This window comes from Phalacrocorax carbo, chromosome 16, assembly GCF_963921805.1.
Source record: "Phalacrocorax carbo chromosome 16, bPhaCar2.1, whole genome shotgun sequence".
Taxonomy (NCBI): Eukaryota; Metazoa; Chordata; class Aves; order Suliformes; family Phalacrocoracidae; genus Phalacrocorax; species Phalacrocorax carbo.
In genome coordinates, this window is record NC_087528.1 from 4,617,335 (window position 1) to 4,645,232 (window position 27,898).

Sequence of the window (27,898 nt, forward strand, 5' to 3'; positions counted from 1 at the left end):
CCCTTTCTCATCGCTCATGTACCTATCCATTCTTCAGCATAGTTCCTAATAATTTGTCCAGAATCTAAGTCAGACTTTTCCATAGTCTCCATTTGTCACCTTCTCTTTCTCTGATATTACAGCCATTTTCTTTCCATGCTTTGACTGTTCCTCTGCTTTGGAGCAATTCTTCCTTATGCTCTTCTTGCTTTGTTTTGATAGAGCAAATTTTAGTGCCAATAGCCCAGTTTGATTTAAGTCATTTCACATACCTCAGTGTTCTCAGTGTTTTAGACAAGCACTGTAAAGCACAGAATTACACAAATAAGTACCCCCCTCATTGACCATTATTGCTTCTCTGAAAGCTGGAAAATTAAACTGATGAAAGAAATGGATCACAGCAAATAAAGATGAAGCAAATTAAACAGTAACACCTAATTAATTTGCTAACAGAATAAGGACTTTGGAGAAGAATGTAAAGCAACATTCTGCTGAGCTGTCTTTAAGCAACGAGTAAGTGAAAGAGTAGAAACAAAAGCAACAGATGCTGCATTAAACAACTGCCATGACCATTTTGGTAATAACTTTTTTTTTTTCAAATTGGCAGTTTTATACCGTTAAGAAAAATTGATAAATCTACTCTGATTAGATTAGGTTAAAAGAAACCCAAAGACGATGGTGCTTTGATTTGCTCCATTACACGGTGCTGTTCTCTCTCAGCATCTCTCCCTGAGTTAATTTTTCCCCTGTATTACAGACCATGAATGCAGAATAATCCTTAGCTCTGGCAACATGTAGCCCAGAGCATTATCTTGTCCCGCACGGGCTTGATTCATTATTGCTGTGCTATATGGTAATTTACACTAGGTCAAAGTGAATAGTCAGAACCGCATAAATTCTACATTTTTTTCCTTGGATCTAATATAAACTATCTAGGGCAGTGGAGCATCAATCCATCCTATCACATACGCCACTATTTATTATGTTATTGATCCTTCTGTAGCCAAAAGACAGCAGTGATTTCAGTGCCAGTATGAGTTTTGGAAAACAAATTCGCATTTTAATTAAATGTGTCTGCTTTGGTTTTGAACATACATAATGCACCTGACAGATGAAAGGGTAGCTTTTGTGCATCTACCTCCATGTCTTGCCTCAAGCCTCTTACGCACACATACAGCTGCACCCTATTCACAGAGGTATAAACCTGGAGTAACTCAACTGACATCTTTAATAAAAACAGAATATGGTTTAGAGTTTCTCTCTCTCCCAAATCTTCCACTCTATGAAATTTGGTGAAAACAAGACAAAAGAAAACAGATCTTTTCACAACTTAGTCCCAATTAAAATTCAAATTGTCCCCTGTACTCAATATAATATATGAATCCTTTTTGGCTTTCCTAATTCTACCATCACCTCTCTAACACATCTTTAAATCCTCCCTGACTACACTCTTTGCTGTCACCTAGGCCCATGGACAATTCCATAGAGGAAACATACACACATTTTCAGAATTGTAAATTTGATTCTAAATTAAGAAAAAATAAATATAAATGACAGTAAAGCAATTTCTCTCCTGTGCTTGTCTTCTTAGTGTTAATCAGTTCTCCTTGCAGATTCCCAGCCCTGCTCAGATGAAGAAGGCTGCTCTGAAGTATTCCTTCCAACGGACAGTGACTATGACTCCAGTGATGCATTAAGCCCCAGAGAATTAGACCTGATTTACTCCTCCTCACATGACATATCCCAGCAGGCAGGCAGCGGCCTGGGTGGCAGCGCACCTGATGTTCTCCAAGTCCACGACATGAAGCCTTGCCTAACATTGAAAGAAGGCCTGACAGAGTGTAGTGCCTTTGATACTAATGCTGAATGTTGCACAGAGTATATGAGCAATCTAACAATGTCAGGGCTTTCATCAAAAAGCATGGACAAGTCCTCTAGCTCCAAGCAACCGTTGAGCTTTTTAGGGAAAAAAAAGCTAGGGAAACATCAACATTACAACTACTTCAGCCGGCATCACCGCTGGCTGCGTGTGCACAGCGAGACACATTCTGGCTCTCTGTCTGAAGGCGTGTATACTCAGCACCTCCTGAGAACTTCAGATTTGTCTCAAGAACCTACCTCCAGTGAGCAGTTAAAGATTCCCAGCGATGGGTCTCGGAGCACTTTCTTACCTCATACATCCAGCCTTCCAGAAGATGGGAAAGGCAAGTATGAGGAATCAAAGCAGAATGTCCATAGAATACATGTGGAGCCTTATAAAACAACATTTCTGGGTGCAGAGGGAAAGTCGTGGGCAATGAGCACACAGTCTGCAGAACACAGGGAAGTGCACAACGCTATGCAACAGGTAACAGGTCCAGACGACCAGTCGGGTTCTGCTGTCTCAGAAGTCTTCAGCAGCACACTTTAACTGCAGGCTTCTGCATTGCTTCCCATTGCTCCACAATGAGATAGTGAGCATTATGCATATAGAACCACACTTTCAAAACCACTTGTAAAAATCCAGCTCCTGAAATGGCAACTCATGCCACTCTGACTTCATCACCAGACTTCTGGTCTTACAGGGGTACCTGTCATGGTGTAAGCATTATTATTGGCATCTGCAGTTTTGCAGGTAGAGTCATAACAGTCATCACATTAACAGAACAATCTGTGGCTGCAAATCTAGTAACCAGGTTTTGCAGCTCTCTTGATTTCCATGTATCTCTGAGCAGGCAAAACTTTAAGCATGAGTGGTTCTGCCTGCAAGTTAGCAGAAACTGTAACATCCTTGGTGTTGTCATGTTAGGACTGTGTCCTAAACTTCTGTTAACCTGTTTTCCACCATTTCCTATAAATTTTTCTACTTCTCAGCCTTCTTGAATGGATTTAGGTTGCATATAACTGAAGTGCTAACTGGTCTAGTAACACAGTTAACCCAGAGTTTCCAGCCACTTACAGAGAAATGAAAATTCTTTCAATATCCAGAAAATGCAGTCAACAAGATCCCTGAATGCTGTCAGAGCCTGACATAATTATCACAATGGGGTTTCTTTCAGGAGCTTAGATTTCAAATTATATAAGTAGTAGCAAGTTATTTTAAACGCTTAGGAGGTGAACCTTTGAGGTCAAGAGCAGGCAGAATGAGGCCAAGTTCTGAAGGAATAATACGCAGGGTGTAAGCGAGACCTAAGCAAAGCTTGGTCTTTTCTCCTGCCCACCACACAGGAGCGCATTTCTTTGTCGGCAGCACACTCATATACCCATTGGAAAGCAATGCCCCCACTTTTTTTCCTGAAGATTCACTGTAAACTTCAGGAGTATTTGATCACCATGTCTGAAATTAGGATATTCTAGCAATTCAGATTAGGGAAATTTGGGGTGCAGTTTGAATTTCAGATTTTTTTATTTGGGCCACCAATAAATACTAGTATCATAAGGGGGGTGGGAGGTGGTGGTTTAGCATGCTGTATTTGTCTAAAGGCAGATCACAGTGAGCCATGATTTTGTCCTTTGCAAGCAGAATAAGACTTATAGTACTTTGGAAGATGATCTCAAAAATGAACTCTATATTAATGAGAACTGAAACTTTTGAGTCACTAAGAAATGCACTAATGTGGAGAGAAACCCCAGCTGTTGCACAAGCTTTAATTTTTCTTAAACGGTTCTTGAAGTTTAATTTTATGGGCCACATTCCTGCTGGTTAAATTCCCTCACTCCATGTTTGCGCAGCCTTCTACCTTTCAATTTTTCAGCCTCCAGGTGGATACATTCTAAGGCCTCCAATAAAGAGATTTGAGTTAAATAGTTGAGTTTACAAGTCCTTGAGGTAAAGGTAAGGATTTGGGCCCATGATCTGTGGTCCTTATTAAAATAGCACTTCCATAACCCCAGTGCTATTAAAATCCCTGTGAACTCAATCCATAAATTCAAAAATAAATGTTATTCACTATTTTATGCTCGGTCAGTCTGTGGAAGCCAAGAAGAGTCTTTGCAGTGATACAAGGGCAAAAACTTTCTATAAGGGATTTACATTTGTAACTTCTCTTTTTGGGAGAAGGAAGTTAACTTTTCGCACCAAATATATTCATTCATTACCTGATCCAAAGCTCAGAGAGCATGGAAAGACTTCCATTCACCTCCACAGGCTTTGAACGAGACCCACACCGAAAATTCCTGTGGGTGAGAAGATGCGGGGGGAGCAGAAGAGTCAGTGCCAATTTGCAGCTAGAAGGACACACATTGTATGTTTTATGCCACATGGAACTGCATGGGGAAAACCTGACTCACACACCATGGAACCAAATAGTGATGTTTTACTGTCACTGAAGGCAGTAACAGCTTGTTACATTAGATTAGGTTCATTAGCAGAAGGCTTTTCACCAGGGAGAGACAGAACAATAGAAAGCTCATATTCAGAAGTCAAAATCATTTCCATTGTTCTCTAGTATACAGCACCTAGCCCAGGCTCCCCTAACCTGTTTATCCTCTAAGTAAAACTGCCGTAAAACTGTCTATTAAAGAATAAAAATAACAATAAGCTGAGGCCATGTGCTTTTGCAGGAAGTGATGAGATAAAACAAGATGTTCCTGAATGAAACCCACCTTGCTTTGCTTTGCCTCTTCAGGAAAAGTGAGGGCAAGAAGTAGCAAAATCTACAGCAGAACAGGTACACACTGCTGGTTAGATAAGGCTGTAAAAATCTGTTACCTACTCCTGCTGCTGGACTTTTCCAGTAGTCACATATCTAACAAAGAGCTGGATTCTTTACTGGTAGAAAAGGCTTGACTTCATCATAGTCTCCTGTGCTAAGATGGAATTTGACTCTGGGAGTGAAATGCCAGCCACAATCTACCCCATCTTGATTTTAACCTTGCTGTATGGGAGTAGTGTTTACGTGACGTCCAGTGGGGCATACATACTCCCTTGATCCTGTTACCTCTAGATTGAGGTTCTTCCACGTACTTTAATAGTCAAAGTAGTAACTGATAGTTCTGACTTCAAATAGTTCTGGTTATAAAGCACTGAATTATCTTTTGGTAGAAATACGTGTTCTTTGTTCAAAATTGCTATCCCTGCCTGTTCAGTGGGTGACTGAGTAAAGTAGCTCCTTAAAAGAACAGTAATGAACACCCAGAGATAAATAAATAATAGAAAGCGGTACCTTTCAAGTACTGTCATAATGCTAATCATAATTCTTCCTTGGTTCTCTTAGGAAGATCACTCACGCATTTCACAAGCAACTATAACAATTCAGAAGAATCCTGCAAAATACAGCACTGTTACCCCCGCTCCATAAAGACACGAGTGACTCTTCCGAGTAGAGTTTAGGCTTACAGTCAGGAATCAAATTAAAGTTAGGAGCTCAGACCTTTGCTTTAATTACTAAGAACCCTTTCTCCAAGTTGAGCTAGAGTGCCCATCCAACGGTTCTTGCACAGAAGTGGGCTCAGAGCCCACAGCATACTGGAATTTCATTAGCCAGCAGACAGCTCATTCAAACAAGTCTGTACCCACTTATATCAGCTGAAGCTCTGCTCTAAAATGGGTATTTAGACTTTGCAAACTTCTGGATCTCTCTCTCTTGCTCATATATCTTGCCACAGAACTGCTGTCCTGCATTTTCCAGGGAGTATATTTTCACCAGGGCTGAACGCAGTCCCTCCTATTTCTAGGCATGACTTGGACTGGCTAGAAAAGGATATAGAATATAGACTATTATGACTCTACAAAAACAGCCCAGTGTGGACCATACCTCCTATGGTCTAAAAATTTCATGTTTCTGCAGGTAGGAAGCGAGATACAGGTAGACTTTAGGTTTACACTCCAAATTCCCTGCATCCGCAAGAAGACAGTCTGCCCATCGACAGTTTGCCCCAAGAAACCTGTGTTTCAAGCAGTTTTTTCCCATGCTTCTATTATTTTGGTTTTTTGCCTTTAGATATTAATTAAGAATAGGATTTTCTATACAATAAGAGCACACAGAGAAGTCTATAAATTAATATTTTTAAATACAGACATTAAAGGGGGAGGGAGAAGGTGGAATATTTTATCCTGAACATTTATGTTTAGAGTGTTTTGGAAAGAGATGGTGCATCTTTAAATTCCCTATGGTATAAAGAAATGCATTAAGTTGCTGGTCAACTCCTTTAAGGTGTTTAAATGCACGGCTCATGACTGTTATGTAAAACCTAAATACCGCCTTACAAACAACAAGGGTATAGTGTATTTGAAAATACGGTATACAGCTTGGAAACTTACTCTGAATTTCTCTGAGGTGTTGAACTTTGCCATCAGCAAAAAGTATTTTCAGTAAAGAGGCCTTGAATTTTCAGACAACGGAGATTTCATCAGGTTGGGTCTCTGATTTTTCCACCACAGAAAAACATTCAACAGCTAGAATGCTTTATTTGTAAGTATAATCTATCTTTTGATTCCATGAAGCAGAATTCATAAGGCTAAATCATGCCCAGAAGTGAGAAGCAGAGCTGTTGGCCCAGCATAGTCTTTGCAAAGGCAAGGTGCAACGCCGCCCGAGACGGGCTGCGAGTTGTACTCGGGCAGCGTGCTTTGGCCAGTAGTTCACCCCTCTTTTGTCAGGCACCAACTACAGCCCTCTCTTCTGCTGAGACAGCATTTGCAAACTCATTAGGCGCCGTTCTGTTGACTTGGCTGGGCTTTGGAGCAGGCCCTATATATGGCTGAAAGCTGTACAGATCCCATCAGCCCAGAGATCACCTCTCCTCAGTACTGATGTTCATGAGCTCTCGCCCAGCTAGCTGTCCCTCCCAATGGGCTTCCAGGGTGAAAGTAGAGCCACACTGGAGTACCTTCCTCAGCCTTTTCGTACCACAGCATCTTGGGCAAGATTTAGCCTTTAAACCAGTCATCCTGTAGTAGAGTAATGTGTCACTAAACTTGTCTGTCATGAGGCTACAGAAAACCTCCTGTTTTGCTGGTCAAATAATAAGAATAGATTTTTAATGTTTATTGTTATTTTCATTTTCTTTCTTGGAAAAGCTACGTGAAATTCATCTAACATCAGAGAAAGTGATTGGAGCACCACTAATCTACCTTATTACTGTGAAGTGTAGTAATTTATTAAGCAGATTTTAAACTAAATGCACAGACTTTTTGTGTTTTACTTTATATAAAAGTCAGTCTGGGCCCAATCCTCCTGTGCTTGGACCTCATTCTGGGTTCTTTTGCCCCAGTGTAAATCAAGAGCAGTTCCACTGAAGCTGAGTCAGGCATTACCTTGTATAAATCAGCATACCTCTGCTCGCTCATAAGGCTGGCTCGATACCAGCCGAGGATCTGGATCAGCAGTCTCATCCTGAAAACAACACATTTATGCTCATGTAAAAAATGATATGTGTGAGGAAGCAAAAGGGTTTTTATCTCATGGAATATTCCCCTGGAGGTCGCAGGGACCGTTGTCAGGCAGGGCTCAGAGCGAGCCCACCACTGCTGTGTGACCAGTTGCACTGGGGGGGGAAATACATACTGCATAATGTATTGCTACGTTTTATAATGGGGACCAAATTTCTCTCCCATGTTATGCAAATGAATCCCCTGCTGAATGCACTGGCAGTTCCAGTTACTTTGCTGATAAAAATGAAGACTGTTTAGGGTTATTGGGGACTTGGGGGAGGGGAAAAGGGGTTGTTTGTTTTTTTCCCCTCAGAGAAAAAGTAATTTAAGTGAAATGTGCAAGGCAGTGTTTAATTGCTTCCTGCCTTGTTTGTACATAGCAATTTGGCTGTTTATTGGTTGTCTTTGTTCAGATTTTTATTGTCACTTGTTGCTATATATGCAACCAAGCGTATGTTAAAGTTTAAACTTTGGTACATAATAATGCACAATTTTATGTGCTTTAAAACTTTGTAAATATATAGATGAACAATGTATGCTGTGCTAACTGTGATCTTGGGACTTGACACAACAATATTTTCATGCGTATGTACCTGCAAATGGTTTGAAAATAGCAAAATATATATTGAGGATGGACATGAGCCAAGAGTAAATGAGTGCCGTATGACTCATGCTTCTTTAATAATTCCTGAAAGAGGCATGTATAGTACATAAAATAGACAATAAAAATAATTTTCAAGACTACAAATATTTTTTATAACTTCAGATATTAAATACTATTTTAGAAAAAAGATTGGTTGGTAAAAGAAATCTTAGGTTTATTCAAGCGAATCATTGTCATAAAAATGTTCTTAACATAGATTTTTTTGTTTGATCTAATATCATAGAAACCTAGCTCTTTTAAGATTTAGACTTGAAGCGTTCTTGCAATTCCTACAACTCCTGTGATCTTCTAAAATTATGTGCTTCAAGTCTTCTCCCTCATTAATGAAAAATGCTAGTGTATACATTCACATAATCCTAAACACCATGTGTACTTGTGTATAACCTTTAAACTGTATTTTCTGAAGTAAGTTCTATCTGACCATCATCAGGTACCCATGTATGTGAGCTTTACAGCCCACGGAAATCGGAATGTAGTTTGTGTTTTTCTCTGAATACTTGTATTTTTATTGGAAAGTTACTTTTTTTAAGGCCAAGCTTTCAAATATGGTCTCCAAATTTTGCTTTTGGTCTACATATTCAGAGACCTAGATTAAACAGGCATGGCTTCCAGAGTTTGTGGGTAAAAATAACCTCCCATCAAAGTCAACAGAAATTGAAATTCAATTTATATAAATGTAAATGCCTTAATACACAAGTGATATCTGGGTAGTCAGATTTGAAGTGGCATTTCCAATCCGTGCGCCACAACTGCAGAAGTTGCTGGCATATGAGCATCTTTGCATCAAAGTGGTGAACGGCATAAAAATCTCGCCGGCTGACAGCCCAAGCCCTTTCTCCAGCCTGGCGACTGTCGTACAGGCTCTGCGGCTTTCACATGTGTATTTACAATGACAGCCAGACAGAATCCGCTGTGCATTTCTGGTGTGAATCCGTGCTTTCAAGCCACGTTGTAAATATACTGTATTGTGGGTATGTGTAATCTGCTTGTAGGCGAGAAACACCCCAGATACTACCCACAGAGGGAATTAGCTTATAAAAGCGAAGCACACTCTTCCATTGCGATTCCTCTGTTTTTCACATATTCTTGTAGACCGAAAAGAAAAGCACGGCAACACTTCTAATGTAGTGTAAAATTGGGTTACCGTATTTACGCAAGAGAAGTAAGAACAACTCCATTTCAAATGCTGAAATGAAACCGGAAGGATTCTGCTCTGGGTCACCGTTTGCCTTGTTCCGAAGACAGACAGGTCGCTAAATGTGCTTTAACTGCCATGCTGCCTGAGCCTCCCAACGTTTCGCGTGCTCTTCTCCCTGTTGTACAGATAAGGCCATAGCTGGAATAAGGGACATGCCCAAGGTCAGACAGAGAGCTCGCGGCAGACCAGGGACACAGTTTTCTGGCTAGCATCCTTACAGCATCGTCAATTACCCAGAGCTTGTGCACAAGTATATATGGTAATGTAAATGTTGACAAATGTCTGTATTTCAGCCATGACATGCCAACTCACTGCAAGCTTCAGAATAACAGCATCTTACTGGAGTGTCTGTGGATATTTTCACACATGGAAAATATTTTAACCAAAATGCAGCCAAAGCGGAGTTAAGCAGCAGAGCAAAACAAGTCTTAAAATGTAAGATAAGACATGACTGTCAGTCATTTCTGCTTCCTTGATTTTTAATTTCAAAACATTGTTACCACATTTACTAAGTTAGTAAAAGAAAAAAACCAAATGCAAGTAATTAGTCATGTACAGTACCCTAAGAAATTAACTCAAGAAAACACCGCAAGACAGACGGATTTTTGTGTGCATGTACTTAGTTACTTCGGTGCATTTTTGCATGTCCCATGCATTTTTTTAGGGGCTGGTTGTTCGTATGTTTTGCTTGCCCCGAGCTGAGATTTCTTCTTTATATAAGAAGATGAGCAGGCAAACAGTGCAATTCTTACACACCTTTATTACAAGTTTGCCATGGTTTCTTGAACGACAGTGCTTTTTATAATTGCCTCTGTGTTCTATGCTGTTTTACTGAAATGCTTTTAAACCAACTGGAAAGAGGTTAACAAACTCTTACGGGCATGTTTTTGACTTGTTCTGTCAGCAAAAGATAACCATTTCACTGTTCCATTCAAATGTATTAGATTATATAAACTGTCATCTCTCTGAGCAAACTGTTAACTTATTTTTTAAGTCTGTCTTTAAATAAAAGCTTTGGGTTTGATTTGGGGTTTTTGTTTGTTTTGCAAACACACAACAAATCTTTATTAATAAGCTTTGCCCTTCTTTTCCCCAGACTGCTGTTCGCAAACTCTTTTCAAACTAACATCTGTTTATTTAGAAAGGGGTTATTTAAAATGTTTCTATTTTGTTAGTGGTTTTAATTAATTAATATTAATTAATTAGTCCTCATTAATCAGTAGGACTTCTGCTCCTTACCTGTGTGAATAACAGATCTAATTATTCTGATTTTCCAGTTCATCTTTATAATAGCAAACATGCAGGAAAAAAATTCAGGTAGAATCCTCCCCTCTGCTACTCACATACTCATTTACAGTGAAAAAATGGTAAACTGAGCAGCAGTTCTTGAGCTTTAATATTAAAGTCAATTTAAAGACAAAACAGCCTTTTATACCAGTAAATGTAAATGCTTTGTTCTGGAAATATCAAAATAAAATCACTGAATTTGCTGATATGGACTTTTTTTTTAACTGAATCAGTGTGATATTTTGAAAGTATATTATTTTAAAATTTCAACCAAATTTTATTTTTCTGGGGGAAAAAGGCAATGTTTCATCCAGCACTGTTTGTAATCACTTTCTGAAAATCCTGAAGCAAAACATCTCCAGTGTAGATGCCTTCCTTAAGTGGTGATAAATAAATCCGTAATAGTTGACTGGGCTGAAACACCCTTCTGTAAGAAATGCCGACATCTGCCACTGATGTTGATTTCAGTGGTACTTGGGAGTGCTCCTCACTTCTGAAAATCAGGCATTTTGTTTAATCGCTTGCTATTAGTCACACACGTGTGAGAATGTGGCTCTGGTTCTCCTCACCTGTGATCATTTCTGGACCACAAAAGATTTTGCCACCTACATGGAGGCTCTTCACAAGAACATGCATGGCCTTTGCCTTTTCCCATATTGCTTTTTAAAAACTTTTGAGAAAGGAAAATGTTGACTTTTTTTTTTTTTTTGCTTATCTTCTTTTTTCCTGCAATGGTTGCAGAAAGGAGCTAAGTCAGAACTTGGGCTCAAATAGTTTAACACCCGATTCTCAGGGCTACAGATACTTTGAACCCGGCCCCAGCAGAACAAGGATTTTTTCAAGCCTTCTTCTGGGGCACACTTGCTCCTTCCCCCTTCTGTGCCTTGTGGTTTCGTTCTGATCCCCTGCTCTCTCGTGGCTCCATCCTGATCCCTCTCTTCCTCAAGTCTGAGTCACAAGAGCAATAACCCTGCCTGCTTCGACCTACTCAGTGCCTCAGCTGTTAGGGGTAAAGCCCACGCTCCCGAGGGACTCACGTTTGAGTACAACCCCAGAATTGTCAGGGCTCTGGCTGGCAGTGCTGCCGAGGGGACAGTCTAAGGCTCTATTTTAATCTTCTGGAGTCTGGCCAAACACTGGAACGGAGCTGCCAGCACGAGGGGGGCCCTCCTGCTCACTGCGCCTGACCTCCCATCAGGAGAGGTGCTGGTGTGTTCCTTCTCAAACTACTAGGGCTCTTTCATTGCGCCTGACCTCCCATCATGAGTGCTACCAGGGATCCAGCTTCAACTACTGGGGGCTTAACCCTGGCACAGATCCAGCACACGAGCTACACGCTGCTTGTCTCCAGATGTAAGATGCACCAAGTGTAAACTCGCACGCTGCAGGCTCAGCTGGAGGGGGCTGTTTCAGGTACTTTGTAAAAGCAGCCACGGAGCGCTGCTGACTCCTCGCCCCGTCTTACAGAGGTGGACGTACCCCTGCACGGATCTCAGCTGCTCCTTATCTTTTTATTTGGGTAGATGTGTGTAACCAGCATTTTGCACGTCTTAATGGTCCTATCCTGACTCCGTACTCCTGCAGCCGACTCTGCAGCTTGACTACAGATACACGCTCCTCTTTTGAGTGGTATCAGCTCCGCAACCTGTCCCCACAGTGATCAGGTAAATAAGATCTGGCTGTGCTGTGGGCCTTGGAGAGGAAGCCCTTAAACAACCACGAAGCAGAGTACACCTCAGATACCCAGAGATGTGAATTTTACAAAAGACTCTTACAGGGTTAGCAATTCAGCTAACTCATGCTGGGTTTTGCTGTTCAGCTTTGCAGATTTGTCCTTCAATGCAGGCAGCAGATAAAGCAGCGGTCTCCTCCCGCCCTGCACTCCTGGTTTGCTAAAGCACCAGGACATCAGCCGAAGCCCATCCTGCACACCAAGAGCTTTTCCCTGATGCCAGCAACTCCAAGCTGGGATCTTAGTTACTAGCAGCCTCCTACCCTATTTTTTTTACATTTGCTGCATATCATAAATAATGACATCACATTCCATACCAATCTAGCACACATTGCAACACTATATTCTTAATTGAAAAAAATGTATTTTTACCAGCCAAAGTATGTCCTTAACTTCATTACTTTGCTATTAAATACGCCCATTGGCTCAGCTCTACAGAGTTACGCAGGTTTGCACCTCAGCAGCCCGAAGAAGCCTCCGATGCGGCTGTGGTGACAGAGCACGCAGTGGCGGGAAAAAGCTTTGTCCTGCGGCCGGTGAGGTGGGGCTCTGGGTACCAGCCACAGACTAACGCTGCCCGGAGCCCCTCGCCCTGCTGCCCGCCGTCTGTGCCCGGCTTGGGGACCTGGCCCGGGCAGGGCAAGGCAAGGCCGGGCAGGGCAGAGCAGGACGTGGCAGGGGCCCTCGGCGCGCTCCCCGCACACCGCCGGGCCGGGCCGGGCCCCGCTTCCCGCCGCGCCTCCCCTCACCTCACCTCACGCCCGCCCAAAATGGCGTCTCCCGGGCGCCGCGCGGCGCCCTCTCCTGGGCAGCCTGAGGTAATGGCGGCTGCCAGGCTTGGCTTGGGGTCCCCCGCGCCAGATGTAATGCCCTAATCGGCTCCACGGGTTGTGCGGGGCGCGGGAGGGGGGAGTTATCCAAGGACCCATAAACGACTAGGATTAAAAAACGTTTCCGATGTTTTCCACAGCCCCTGGGCCCTTAGCTGTGATGTTACAGCAGGTCTGTGCTCTGGACATGGCGCCCACGTTGCTAAAGCTCAGCCTGTGTGGGTGGTTTCCTCTATGCCAACCATCGATGGCCGCCGCCGCCACCTCTCAGGTATTTATCGTTTCAGGGCTCTAAGGTGATCACTGTGGGCAATGGGGGCTGTGACACAAGTGGTGTGGGGCGGGCGTGCCTTTGGCTCACCCACACAGAGGCATGGCCAGTCGGAAACTCCCAAGCTGCAACCTGCAGCCATCACCACCAGCCTTATACTCACTAGACAGGGACCTGCACTGTGCCTTAGAAGAGAGGTCGAAAAGCAGTGCTCGAAGTCACTGGGAAACACCTGATATGTGAAAACATTCAGGCATGGGTCCACATGGATGAGGCATTTCAACAACCAAGAGCAGCTTCTGTGTCATCCACGCTGATGAGACCATTTGCACATGCATTCTTGGCAAAGTTAACCTTATAAAGTTTACTCTGTTTGAGTGACTGCATCACCACAGGTTTCTGAGTGACTCCAAACTCAAGATGCATATTTTAAATCTCCCCTGCTGTTGCTGGTAATTTGTTCCATATTTACCATATTACTTAGTACTTGCAAATGGGGGTTTTTTTAGAATGTAAATGTTAATTAAATTAGATACCCGTAGCCACAGCAGGCCAAGCTCATCTCTGACCCTTCATGCTGTTGCAATCCATGGTTTTAACATTCAGGATGAATTTAGCAACATTGACTTTCCCCCTACATTAATCCATTGTACTTTAATAGAAATGGAACTTTCTCTTCTGTGTAAGCTCAGGTGGTAACTATTTCTGTGTTGAGCTTTGTGCTGGCATTGGGTCCTAAAGGTTTGCAAAGGACAAGGCTACTGAAACTGTATTGCTTGTTAAAATATAAATAGTTGACAAACATATGCAATTCTGGACTTATTCAAAGACCACCATTCTTACATCTGCATCTGTCAAGTTAGGATTTGGGTAAGAATGTAGGCAAAATAAAAGGCTTAATATAACAAGCTTTTAAAACCACATTTACTCAGCTGGAGTTTTTATGTTAATATTTTTCCTTAAAGTAAACCAGCGAACTCCCACAATGTCAGAAAAATGGGCAACTCAGAAGAAAATTATCTTACACACAGGTCTCCTACATTCTGTAGGGATTGCATCCAGTGTCCGGTATTGCATTTTTAAAATCCATTGAATAAAATTATATTTAAGGCAACGTAGTTACCATTTATGAATAGAATATCCTTTACGTGCTTGATGATAGCTTTCACTTTGGAGCAAGTAGGAAGTAAGTGAGATCCATGCGGTTGGGCCAACTAATGCGCAAGCTGATGAGAGGTCCATTGTTTTTGTGACAGGTAGCTTTATTATTTCACTTTCAACATGTTCTACATTATTTGCTAAATCAGTTTACTGAAAATCAGTTCAACCAATGCTGAGAAAAATATAGTGTAGTTTTGGCAATTAATTTTAAAAACAAACTGAAGATTCATTTCAGCATCCACTGAAGCGATGAAAGCTGGAGAGAATGCAGCTGTACCTGCATTCCATCAGCTACCTGATTACATTCCAAGTAGACAATAATCTAGTTTTCAGCCTTCATGTTTAAAATCTCATGCAAAATGACAAAGTAATGTCTTTCACTGGTATTTTTCTTGCTAAATGTCTCCTCTGTTTGTGGTTTAACCAATTATTTTAACTTTAATTCTTTGCCAAATGACCAGATTTACCACATACAGATCTATATTAATGCATAGTAATCCAAGTAGCAAAGTATTTCATCCTGTTCGGGTAGTCAGACTTCAGAAAGGTTCAGAAGGATCAGCAGAGATTTGTAAGAATGATTCAGGGACTGGAAAACACACCTTAGAGCAAGATACCTAGGCAACCCTTTCTAGTCCATTTAACCAAGAGGTGACTCAGAGCTATTAGCTCCTGTTCGGTATGTAAGTTCATGAGAAGGATCCTTCAGATTGTAAAGGTGTCCTAACACTGAAAAGAAACTACATTGTGAGACCCAGTATCTGGGTACTGGAGTAGAAATAGGGAGTACAATTAACATTTGGATAAACTTGCTGAAGATTGACTTGCCCTTTGCACTGAACTGCCTCTCTAAATTGACATTTCTTATTGGATGTGAAAAAAAAAAAGAAATTATTTGCCTCCCAATAGCTTTTGTTAAGCAAAAAAAAGCAAAAAGCATGACTTCTGATGAACTCTAAAAGTATATTTAATACATATGCTATAAGATACATATACCACAGCATGTGTTCCCATGAAAAATTTTAGGAGGAGCTGCATTTTCAAAATAGTTTGTATTTGGCCTTATGCATGCATTATTCACATGCACACATAACTTCTGTGAAAGTTGAGAGAAATTAATAGAGATGAAGTAATTAAAAGAAACATCGATTCAGGCGATTGCACTTCAGCCCAGTTTGTGTGCCCAATGTCTGTTTTCGGGGTTTTTTTAAGGCTATGTGCAAAGTTACAAGAAAAACTGAAGAATGGATTGAACCTTGCCTCTGGAAAATGTCTCTGATAATGGGGCATTCTTTAAATTGAAAAGTATCAGGTTTTGCATATTGGATTGTACAAGATAGCAATTCTGCTCTTTGATGTGAAATCTGTGGGAAAAGAACCAGTTGTCCCCATTCCCCTGTGACTTCACCAGGTACGTTTGGTGTACATATCTTCAGCATAACTTAGCTAGTCCTGCTGGTGTAACAGTTAATGACTCCCACACTTTAGTTCATACAGGAATTGTTTTGGCCTACACTGTTAACTAGTCTAAATAGCCTGCATGTTAGCAGCCACTGAAATGAAGCATAGTTTTAGACTCCACAATGCTTAGCAGTTTATTATTAGCTTCATATTTTGTGGACTTTCATAACACACAGTCACTCCCCTTTTGTCATAAAAATCAACAGCTGTGGAAAAAAATGGTGCAGTTGGGCTGTACCTATTCCTCTATGGCCTTTCTGTCCCTGTCCTAATCCGCTGAGCCCTGCTGGAGAATGCAGGGAGCCCTGAGGAGTAGCGCACTAATACCTCGGCACTGCTTAACCAGTTTGGGGAAGGAGTAGGTGGTATGATCGGTCAGGTTGTCATCACTCAGGAGTGAGTGTTGCACAGACAGTGACCTTGCCATCTGTGCAGTGCCCGCCGGGTGTGGGAGCATCAACTTCAGCTCCTGGTGCTGGCTCTGTCCCAATCTATGGCCAGAGAATTTCTCGTTCCACTGAGACCTCCAGAAAGGACGTTGGAAGACTATTGGCCATGTGAGTGATCTTGACTTAAATCTTCCAGCCTGAGCAAATAGATGGCTCTGGCTCTACCCTATACCCTCTAGGCTGGCAAGAAGGCACAGATTGAAAGTGCAAATTAGCGTACTTTGAAGGTTGTTTTGGTGTGAATTGATGGAGGACGGGCAAAAACACTTGTAGGAGCACTGAGGCTACAGAAGAAATACATTGGGACTTTATGTATCCAATTCTACTGGAAATGAAGTTGAGACAGAATTTAATTTTTTGAAAGGAGTGAGGGATACTGGAAGTTGAATGGCCCCAAGAAGAGTGTTGGTTCTGGGAGAGGAACACCGGTAAGACCTACCTGTTTGGATACAGTTTGGAAAGAGTGAAAGTTGGCAGAGCTAGGCCGACAGCGAGTGCTTTAAAAATCCCATCCTTGCCCTTTTAGTTCTCTGGGTAATAAGTTCCCTCGGGCTGTGTGACTGTACACAGCAACACACCTTTAAGTACTTCCGTGCTGGTTCTGAGTATTGGCTCATGCTCTTCTTTAGCTGCCTGTGGGCAGGTTTATAAAGTATCTGCTGAGGCTTATTTTGCTTATGTGATTTCTTGAAACATGCTTAAACTTAAACGATATTTAGTCAGTATCTTTGTCTCTTTAAAGACATTCTGCTGGAATACGTTGTTCTCACTATTAGCTTTTGGGTTTCACAGAAACTCATAGAAGCCTCTTGACCAGCAGAGCTGCAGTAAAGGTCTGCTTGCCATGAAGACCGCCTGCCTGCTTACTAACCGTGTGCTGTTTGTCAGGGTGCCTCTTCTCCCCTATTTCATGTTCGTCAACTGAACTCTGTTGGCAACAGTAAACAGTTAAGTAGCTAAATGTCTATTCAATTATTGGCCTGCCAAGTTACCAATGCAAGCATATTTTTGTAAAGAAATATGCGACTCAACTTGTGGTGGCCATTGAGAAGCTGAGCTGCAAAAACATCAACACCACAAGGACACAATATTTTTCTCCTGATTACAACATGCTCATTTATTTTGGAATTCTTATGCCAGCTGAGGACTACAGGGCAGTGACAGTAGAAGAGTTGTCCAGATGCCAAGGAAAAGAGAGAACTGTACAGGTACTCTGTCCTGAAATGGTAGAGGGTAGGGAGAAAGGCTGGTAATGATTTGAAAGAATACATTTCCATAAACGTTTTCAAGGGAGTCCACTCCCACAACAGTACCTGCAGTCCTTTGAAAGTATGTATAAAATCCAGCTGATCGCTAAATTCTCAGGTCTGCTCTTTCCCTTGAAAAGAATGCAGAGAGCTGCAGATTCAGAACAACTCTTCTTTTAAAATTAAGATAAATTATTACCTTTCAAATTAGCTGGGAAAGCCATCACATAATAAGGTACTTGTGTGGGAGCAATCCCTATAGTATGTATTCCTCGGGCCTGAGAGATAGTGGGCTCTAACATCTGACTGAGTTGGTCAGGTAGCAATAAAAAAAACCAAATTATTAGAATAAAGACTTTGTTTTGGTTTATGTGGAAAACTCAAATCACCCTGTCTTTCTATAGTATATGTAGACAGGTTTTTTACCTCTTAATATGTGATCATTTCTGTGTGATGGCAACCTCTCCAGCACTCAGCATTATTTAAAACTTTTGGATTCACTGGCAGTTCACAGCACGACTTTTTGAAAGAGACTGTGTTCATCAAAATGTATGCGGCTCCGGCTATATGGCCTAGTGTGTAGGCTGTACAGAATATTTTTTCTGGGTCTTGCCACAGTATCTGAAGTTTTTTAAGCCTTCTCTTAAAAGACTTTTTTTCTGTTTTATCTGAAAAAAAAGAATTGAGCATAGGTGCTGGAGCACAGGTGTGCTGAAGCAAACCAGCAGACGGTACTGTTTCATTGTCTTTCTTTTATTGTATCATCTGATACCTCAAAGGTTTAATTTATGCTAGAAACTTCTGTGGGAGCAGGGATGCCTTTTCCTTATGCATTTGTACGCTACCAAACATGGCCGGTCCATGTCCGAGCTTTCAGGTACTATGATAATATAAATACTAAATCTTTGAAAGGACGTACTTTTTTATCTTCCTAGTATCATCATGGGTGTGTTGTCATTTTATGGCTGGGCAACTAAGACATAGATGGTCTACAGTCAAAATTATCAAGTATCCCCTAATTGTGGGTATGCTTATTCAAGCCACCTAAGAGCTGATATTTCATATCAGGACTTTACATGTTCAAAGCACAGTTCCAGTTGGCTTGAACTGCAGCTGTTGTAAATGCACGCCCTGCTATGAATGGAGTCCCAACTGAGGCTGCATAGCTTAAGCATTGTCGAAAATGAGACATATACATTAAGTGGCCACCTGTGAAAAGTTTTCAGTTGCTTACACGCTACTGCATGGGGATTCTTTGGCAGAACACAGGGAGAGGATTCATTTTTCTGTGATGATGTTCAGTTCCTGCAAGCGTTGCCTTTATCTTCTGCTTCGTTCACTACTTAGCATCTAATTACTGTAACAAATCAGAGAGTCCTATTTCTGCAACAGTCTCCTTTCATTGCATTTCCATTGTCAGGTGCACGATCAGTGAGGTCCAAAGATGGAAAAGAAAGTCCGCGCACTGACTATAGAAAGAAATACATAGGGAACAAATGGCATTTGCTCAGCAGCAAAAAGCTGTAGCATGAAGTGTGAGAACAATTCAGGGCTGTTTCTCAGACACCAATGGCATGTGATAGAGCATGGTGCATTATCAAAAATATGTTTGCTCCACACGAAGGCCCTCCAGCTTCATTCCTTTATATATCACACTTTTGACTGAAGGTGGTTGAAGGTCCTCTATCCCCAGGACTGGTATTTGAGAAACAGTGACTGTTCAGATAACATAGCAAGAAGCCCTATAAAAGCAACAATTATGTTAAATTTAGAAGGCTGCTTCTAAACTAAATTATGTCTATGTAGTATTTCCCTCCTGCGAGGATTACTTTGAGAAGTTGTGTAGATAGCAACCGGCATTTCACACACTGCACAACTGTCCCCTGTAGCTACAGTCTTATTCTTTCATGTGGAGTTTTGTCATTGCCTTTCATGCAGCTGTGATTTGGATCTCCCTTTCTAAATGGATGACTAACTTCCACTCTAATGAAATCAGAAGATGCTGTGACATCTGTGAGGCCCTGTGGCCTATCCCTGCTAACATGCTGCTCTTATAAAAGATAGGAACCGGCCCTAAGCAGGGAAGGTGGAGTCTCCTTCCCAGTTCTGCTGTTTTGTGACATTGGGCAAGCCAGTGCTGTACTTTGTGGGCTTTTATCTCCTCACCTTTAATCTGCGTAATCTATCGAGATGATCCAGAATTCAGACCCTGAACTGCCATTCACCATATGCACGATGCCTACCGCAAAGGGATCCTGATTGCACTGCGCTAACATTTGCCTGATACATTTAGCTGAAAAGCAAGTGAATAACTAACAGGAAAAGCTGAACCTGACAGAATAATCGCTGAGCAAGCACTGAGTACACATAGCATGGTACAGAGTACATGTACCGCTTTGTGTGAAGTCTGTTGGATACTCTTCCAAAAGTCTCTGATAAATCTCTTTACAAAACCAGACCTGTCCTTGTGTACTGCTTTATATGTGTTCTTGATGTTTCGAAAATTTTCAAAGCTGCCTTTCAACACAAGAAGCCATTATGTTCCTACGTTCTCAGTCCATGACACAATAGTCTCATCTCCTTTTACAAAATGGCTTCTTTGCCCAGTGAATGGTGTAGTTCGAGCCAATCAAATCAAAGTCAAGTTTCATTTTAAGGAGCACCTGGTGTGGCACAGCAGGGTAGCAGGGTTTTAACACACTATCTGGGATTTCAGAGCTCCGAGTTCAGTTTTCAGTTCTGCCAGAGATTCATGCAACCGTCTGCTCAGAGCCAGGTGACTGGCTGCACCTGCACCCAGACAAGGTGAGCCATGCAGCCCAGCTGGAGAACAGTCAGGGTGGCTGAGGCCTTGGGCGACAGAGCAAGACCGAGTCCTCTAGTTAACCAAACCCTGATGTCCCCTTCCATCACAGCTCCGCATCTGGCTCTTCCCCTTTCACACGCTGTAGTTTTGCCGCTCATTTTAGCATACATTCACACTTGGGTCCGGTTCCTACTGGCTGAACAAACATAACTGATGCCAGGACAGTGATTCAGTGACAGGTATCTGGATGGAGGCTCTTCTCTGAGGGGTGTGTTCCTCTGGGAGATCGGCATTTGTTGTCACCTAGTGGCAGCGTCCCTTCTCGGGATACCTGTGTGTGCAAGCCCACAAGCCCATGCCTGCTGCCTTTAGCTGCTTTTTCAGCAGCTAAACAAACAGGGATCTAAGGGTATCAAGAAGCTCGATTCTCTTTGATGCTGTCTTTTGGAAGGCTCTGTTGCCCATTAAAATCCGTACAAGCTTTTTCTCTCACTTCACAGGCTTCTTGAATGAAGCACTTTCCCATGTCAGGATCTAAGATGCAGGATCAGGCTCTTACCTTGAAAATCTGTGCATTAAGCACCTCGCATCTTATCTATATAGCTGTTGAACTAATCAATAGACATTCCGCTAGTTACATTTATCCTCCCAAGCCGAGGGATCACGCACCACTGGCATTGAAAAGGCTGAATGATTTGCCCCGGTTCATGCTTTTGAATAAAATTGACAGCTATGAGATGGAAATGTTCAGCTCTTTTTTTAATTTGCTGCAAGAAAGATTTATCAGCCAGAGGTGAAGTCTTTGACCCAGATTTGTCCAGCTGGGGTCTCTCTGAACGCCTTTACATGCTACAGCGGGAAAGGAGGAGTCCCAAGCACTGATATTTTCAGGTGTCTCTTACTCTCCCGGTTACAGCCGTGATACCACAGCAAGCCGGTGGGGTTTTAGGGTGCCTCACTGGCTCCGCGTTGCAGCCTTTTGCAGGTCTGGTCAGAGACTGCGCAGGCCAGGACTGGGGGCACACTCCCACCCAGCCGGGCACCTCGAGGTGCCGCATCCACTCGCAAGGAGCAGTCGGGGAGGAGAGGAGCCCTCAGGATGCTGCTGCCAGCTGTAGCCTGAATGGCCCCGCCAGCTCCAGGGGCAGCTCACCGGGACCCTGGCTGGGGGGAAGCGCAGGGTGGGCCGGGGGGCTGGCAGAGCCCGGGGGGCTGGCGGGGCCAGCAGGCCCAGCCGGGAGGGCTGAGTTCGGCCCAGCCGAGAGCTGCGCTCCACGCAGGGTGCCGGCGGTCCGCGGGCCTGGGGGCAGGGCGGCTGTCTATTTTTAGTGAGGGTTTTATAGAGTGGATCCCTGCGGTCTGGCTCCACACTGAAATATTGTCCTAGTCTCAATGACATAAACACAGGGCCAGCCTGTGATCCTGGCGCCAGCTTCAGCTTAGGGAATGTGAATGAAAGTACCAGTGGGGTCCAGGCAAGAAGGAGAAGAAAAAAATCCCGACTGTAATTACAAATAAATCCCAAACCCTTTCGCTCTCATGGCTCACTTAGTACGGCAAATAGCCTCTGATTCTCTACAAATAAGTCCCAGCTTAGTTACTGACAGATCTACCAAGAGGCAGTTAATGGAATAATGACTAAGGGAAGCTTAGGGTAATTTACAAACGGTTCCCAGTGTTGGAGGGCGATTGCTCCCACCTCACCCCCCACCCCGCTCCCTTCAGGTCCTGCAGCAGTAAGCCACTGGGCAAGACCTAAGCCTAGGCACACAAGGGCCCTCAGGCTGGTGGGAGAAGGCTGCTTACTTATTTATCTCTTGAAGAGATCTAACACAGAATGATGACAGGCAGACTCTGATACCTGGAGCTGAACTGTCCCCCTGGAGAGAGTGATTTAGGCTAGGGTCTGCAGAGCAAGGTTATTCCTGCTTTCTTTTTTGATAGGAGAAGTGGGGAGATCTTAAGTGAAAGTGGTATAAAAAGCCATCTCTACCATGAGACACTTTAAATGCAGCAGTGTTCCTTTTGCTTCTTTTGCTGTTACAAAGGCATGTCTCTTCTTTGAATCCCTTGTCCAAGTCTGTTTTAATACCTAATATTTGAGTTGAAGTGCTCTGTTTGCTTACAAAAGCTAACCTACATGTTAGAAGTACAGAGAACTCTTGTGGAACTTCCACAGTGGTCAGGGCAATTCTCTTTTTTGTTTGTTTTTGATCCTTTTGTAAATAAAAACAGAATAGTGTTCCAAAGACACATTATCCTATCAAAAATGGGAGTAATGGAAAAGCTGTTCCTGCATGGGAACAATTGCACATGCATGCATACACATAGACTTGCACAGGCACAGAGAGAGAGAGAGAACAAATCCAAATAATGGTTAAAATATATGCCATTGTGTCTGACATCTTATTGAACTGATGTGTTTATTATGAAAACAAGTGCTTTAAAAGGTGATATGGCTTCAGGAGACATGCTAAACAGCAAGGCTATTCAGCTGAAGTGTCATTATTTCAATCTTGCTTGAAAGAAAATGATTCGAAGACCAAGGTGTATGTAGGAAATTCTAGCTGATTGTCAATCCTGTCCTGGGTTTTTTCTTCATAGTGTGCCATCTTAGCCTTTCCAAGTATCTGTATTAAAAGGAGGAGGGTAATATTCTCATGTTAGTATTTTTTAATGAAAAAAACCCCAAAGTTCTTACTCAGGCTTATCGAAGGAAGTTGACTACATGTAAGCGATGCTTTGCTGTGAGCCAAGTAGTAATCTGTGACCACTTCTTCCTTTGCTGTAGGGCTGTTAGTCTCGTATTCCTACTATACCCTGTGTCAACTCTTTTTGAGAGATGGTGGTGTTGTGGGATGTTGCCCTCTACCCAAGAATGGCTCTAAAACCTTTTAACTCTATCCTGTAATTGATGTGTTGTGTAAACTGCAATAAAGGAAGGATATTAAAAAAAAAAGGGGGGGGGAGGGGGGAGGAACAACATATTTAATGAGGATGAGTAAACACACCCAAGATGTAACTGTAGATATAAGAAAAATAAAAGCAGCTGGGGGGCTTCTGGGACATTGTTTGTCTTGAAAGTGATGAGAAGAGGCACCATCAAAAGACTTGTTTTACTACAGTCATGCTTCATTATGGGGAAGGAGAGTGTGGGGAAGGGGAGGGGTGGGGGTTCCCTACGTGACCAGGTTGCCAGAAGAGAGAACCTAACTCGTTTGCATGGCCTAATTAATCCCTGAACCCAGTCAAAGCCTGAGTCAGAGGGAGAGAGCAAATGTCAGATCTGTGTCTGGGAAGCCTAGATTCATTATTTTACTCGCCTGGGTCCCTTTGCCGTCACAGGCAAAGACTTGAAACTCCCAAGCCAAAGAAACACAACCCAGAGATTCATATGGAACATGAGCAGGTTTGGAATCAGTCTCCTTTGTGTCTGTTTCTATATCTGAATTAATCCCATGCCCCCATGTGTGTGTCTGTTTCATCATTTGTGAGAGAAAGTGGAAATCATTCCATTTGCCACTAAAGGTACAAGTTTCTTTGAAAAGTATCCTGTTGAACATACGGGTTTTCACAGCCAAGCCAGTCACTGTGAGTTCGTATTTCATGACATTTTGTAGCGGCTGCAAAGATAATGTTATGCACACAACTCTGGCTGATCTTTGTGGCCTACTTCTTTTTGAAGAGATCAGTTTCCCTTCAGGGATGAAGCGTAAGAAGCAGGAAAGAAGTGATAAATACAAAATGCTGGGGAAAGACACACAGTTTAATCTTTTTCTACTTATTAAAACTCCTTCATCCTTGCAGATTTTTTAGCCAGAGCAAATTTAAAGACCGTCTAATAAAGCAGCAGTTCCCAATTTGTGGGACCTTCCTCTGCTGCATTTATTCTTGAGGCAAAACTATAGTCAGGAGTTGTTTTATATATTGGGCTGAATTCTGCTCTTTCATTACCCTTTAGCCAAAATACCTCTTGTTAGCACGAAGCACAGCCGTTCTAGATTTCGTTTGGGGCTTCTGAGTTAGATATATTTGTGATCCTGCTCCCCCTCACTCTCTAGTCAGGGCTAGACCCTGCCTTTGGGATTTTGTGCTTCCACGAAACCCATGAGTCTCTTGGAACATTTTGCCCCAGCATCTGAGGCAACAATTACTGAGTGCAGGGGACCTGGGGGCTCAGGACTTAGTTGACAGAAGTGCTTTTAAAATAAGTTTCATTTTCCTTCATTCATAACCAACAAACTCAATATGATGTAATCGGATTTATTTTTTCCTCTTCACCCCCACTGGAGCCAGGAAAATGAAGTAGTTGAGAGAAAAGGGGTTGTCATTTTCAGTTGAGCAGCCATTCATCGCGTAGCATTAGACAATTAGCAATAAAACATTCGAAGGGCTCCATTGGTGCTAAAAGGGCGAGGAGGTCTTTTAAATATCAGAGGTGGGAGATGTTATGTATTGGGGTTATTCAGTAGCTGGCATCAATGAATCACTCACATGCACGCAGGGCTTGACTGGAGGGTTGCTGTATTTTTCACTTCATTGAATCTCTGTCACTCAGTTGTTTTCAGTGTTTTATAAAAAAGGAATAATAAAAACTTGGTCTATCTCAATAAGCAGGCTGGCAAAAAAAGGATAAATACATTCCTACTTGTCATGTGTGTATATATGTAATATATGCTGCTACAGGGAGTTTGTTTGGATAAACAACGTTGCCTGTGTGGAAATTCAAATCCTCATCAGGAGCCATTGCTTGTAAATATAAGTGTCATTTTTTAACATAAAAAATGCCTTGGTTCCTGTTTCATCTTTGCCAATTCTCCCACTGGCCTCTCCCTCCATAATGAATTGGTCTGCAAACTGGGAGACATTCAGCCAGCTCTGGTCTCTTCTCTTGACTGCCGAGGGGTTCGTATTGGCAGAAAAAGTAGGATGGTTAGGTGGGATAGAGGAGGAGGGAATTTAGAAGAACTTTTCCTCTGTTGCAAACTTTGTGCGAATAAATAAATAAATAAACAAATAAATAGAACTTTAATTCCTCCAAGTGGGGTTGCAGCCAAGAAAACTCTGTTCTGAAAGATTCAGATTTACGGCAGAAGACACTGCTGAGAGAAAAAGCGAGAAACCGAGACAGTGGAGTTCCACCTCCCATGATATATAGAGCCAAGGGGAGGTATAAATACCTGTCACTTCCCGGACCCTCTTTTAAAAAAAAAGACAAACACCCAGGATCCTGTCTCTGGCTGGCTTGCAGCAAGGCGCCCTCATAAAAACTAAGATAAACAGTTTATCAGCAGATGAATGCACAAGCTCTGTTCCAAAGACAAAAGTCTATACCTTAGGAAACATGCAGGAGCAAGAGGAGAGTGGCCTGAGAATTAAGGAGGCACAGTGCTTTAGGGGCAGGAACGACACAAACTGAGAAAAATAGAGCAATTCTTCAACGACCTTGCAAGATTTTATTCTCTTCTTTTACAGCCTTTTTTTTTTAAGGCAATGGATACAACTCTCTACATATAGCTGTACCTGAACACTAAGAAGTAACTTATTTTATCTGAGGGGGTCTCCTCTTTTTTTTTTTTTTTTTTTTTTGCTTTTTTTTTTTCATTGCTTTAATGCATAAGTCGTCTTAGGATTTACTCCATTATAAAACATTCATCCCAGAGACTAGTTTCAAAATATATTATTTATACATCATTTATCACTGCAGATACAGGTTCTTGGCCAAATGTATCCTTCCCTGTCTCCATTCTGTTGGGATTTCAAGGTAGAACTTCACTCTCTCAAAAAATGTTTACCTTCCAAAGTATGTGATTCATAACTGTTTTCTTTCAGAGCAGCTGATCACTTGCTAACATTGTGTAGTCCATTAACACAATCCTCATTCTGTGGCCCTTTCTGTGAATCAGGGCAGGGAAATGAGGCACCTTGAGATGCAGAACCACATTTCAAAGGTCCAGCAAGATCTCCCTGAACCTTCCCAGACTAAAGAACAGAGCTTGAACGCAGTAGAACATGGTGCATGGATTCCTTGTTGAGGTCATACATGACCTTTTGTAGTTGATAATGTAGATCGGGTAGATCGTCATACGGCATATTTGAGCTATGTAAAATGTCTGAAAGCTGTACATCTCCTTTAGAAATTCTTTAGGGATTTACAGTTTTAAAAAGGATAGAAAATTAATCTGTAAGGAGTTTCTTACAAAATTTATATGGGTGTGACCAAGGAAGAGGGAGCTGGTCTGGCAGCTCACTAGGACAAAAGAGTAAAATGTAAGAGATTTTGAGTTGTCTGCTCTGTCGATCGCAGGTTTCCTCCATAATTTTAGTAAAACACTGGACTCTTCCCTCTGCATTGATATAGATGCACTGGAGGCATCTAATCAAACTCCCCAACACCTCCGTGAAAAAGGCAAGGACTAGCATTCCTGCTCCACGAATAAGGAAGGCACAAAGCTACGGAAGTTATTGCCCAAAGCCATATGAGAAATTTACATGAGAGCTGGGCAGAGGACTCACGTGGTTATGTTGTTGGTTTTCCTTTCTGTAACAATCATTGTTTCACGCCAATGGATTTTTTAAAAATAAAAAGTGAAAGGCAATAGGATCACAGATGAGATCATGGCTTAAATAATCTTTCAGTGCAAGGGAAACAAGAATAGTTGTAAGGAAGCCTCCACTCCTAAGGAAGGCACACCTGGCATAGTTCTTCCTCATCCCAGTTTTGTATCAGTTTGTTACTTTCTGTGAGATTCCCTCCATGTTTGAGAGTGGTGCATGCATTGAGCTTGAGACCATTGCTTATAGACCAGGCTGATTCAATACTGTGGGCTGAACTCAGTGGGATGTCCCTGAGCACTGGGTTGGGTGAAGTAGGTCAGGCTATTTCCTGTTAGTAGATTTAATGGGAAACAAATCTATTCTGAATTCTTTCTGTGCATCCTTGCTGTTGTGGACTGAAATCAGATCCTTACATAATGCGTTTTCGCATTCACATATTCGGAGCTGTGCCTCTGAAGTCATAAGCAGAGCAGTGCAGGCTGCATATCTCTTCTCTCCTCATCAGAGATGTGACCATGCAGAAGCAGCATCTTACTCTTGCCCACGTTGGCTTTCTGTGTGCCTTGAAGGTTGTATTTGCTTTGTCTACTTAAAAAACCACATTTTTGCTACTGACAGCACTCCAGAACCAGTAAAGCTGAGGCAAAAGGAGTTGTTTTCTCCTCTGCTTCACGCACCATTGCCAGTAGAGTGACCAGCTAAGACCTCTATGAGCTGCTGGCCTCTCTCCCTGTCCCAGGAAGGGCTGGCATCCTACACAGAGTCTGGATCAGGCCCTTTACCTCCAGGTTTTGTTTGCTGCTGCTTTCAGCAAACCCTGAAATAAACCAGTCTGATAGGAATCCAAACCTGTTTTTCCCTCTGACCCAGAGGCTTCTGGCAGCTGCTACTGGCAGCTCTT

General features: G+C 42.4%; 1 protein-coding gene across 1 annotated transcript in view; it reads left to right on the forward strand.

The window, feature by feature from the left end:
- ANKFN1 (ankyrin repeat and fibronectin type III domain containing 1) overlaps nt 1-10,190 on the forward strand; it is a 70,072-nt gene extending 59,882 nt beyond the window's left edge. Inside the window, exon 17 of the mRNA XM_064467102.1 lies at nt 1,593-10,190. Coding sequence (XP_064323172.1) covers nt 1,593-2,389 — 797 coding nt within the window. The 3' untranslated portion in view covers nt 2,390-10,190. The remainder of the gene's footprint in view (nt 1-1,592) is intronic.
- The last annotated feature ends 17,708 nt before the right edge of the window (nt 10,191-27,898 follow it).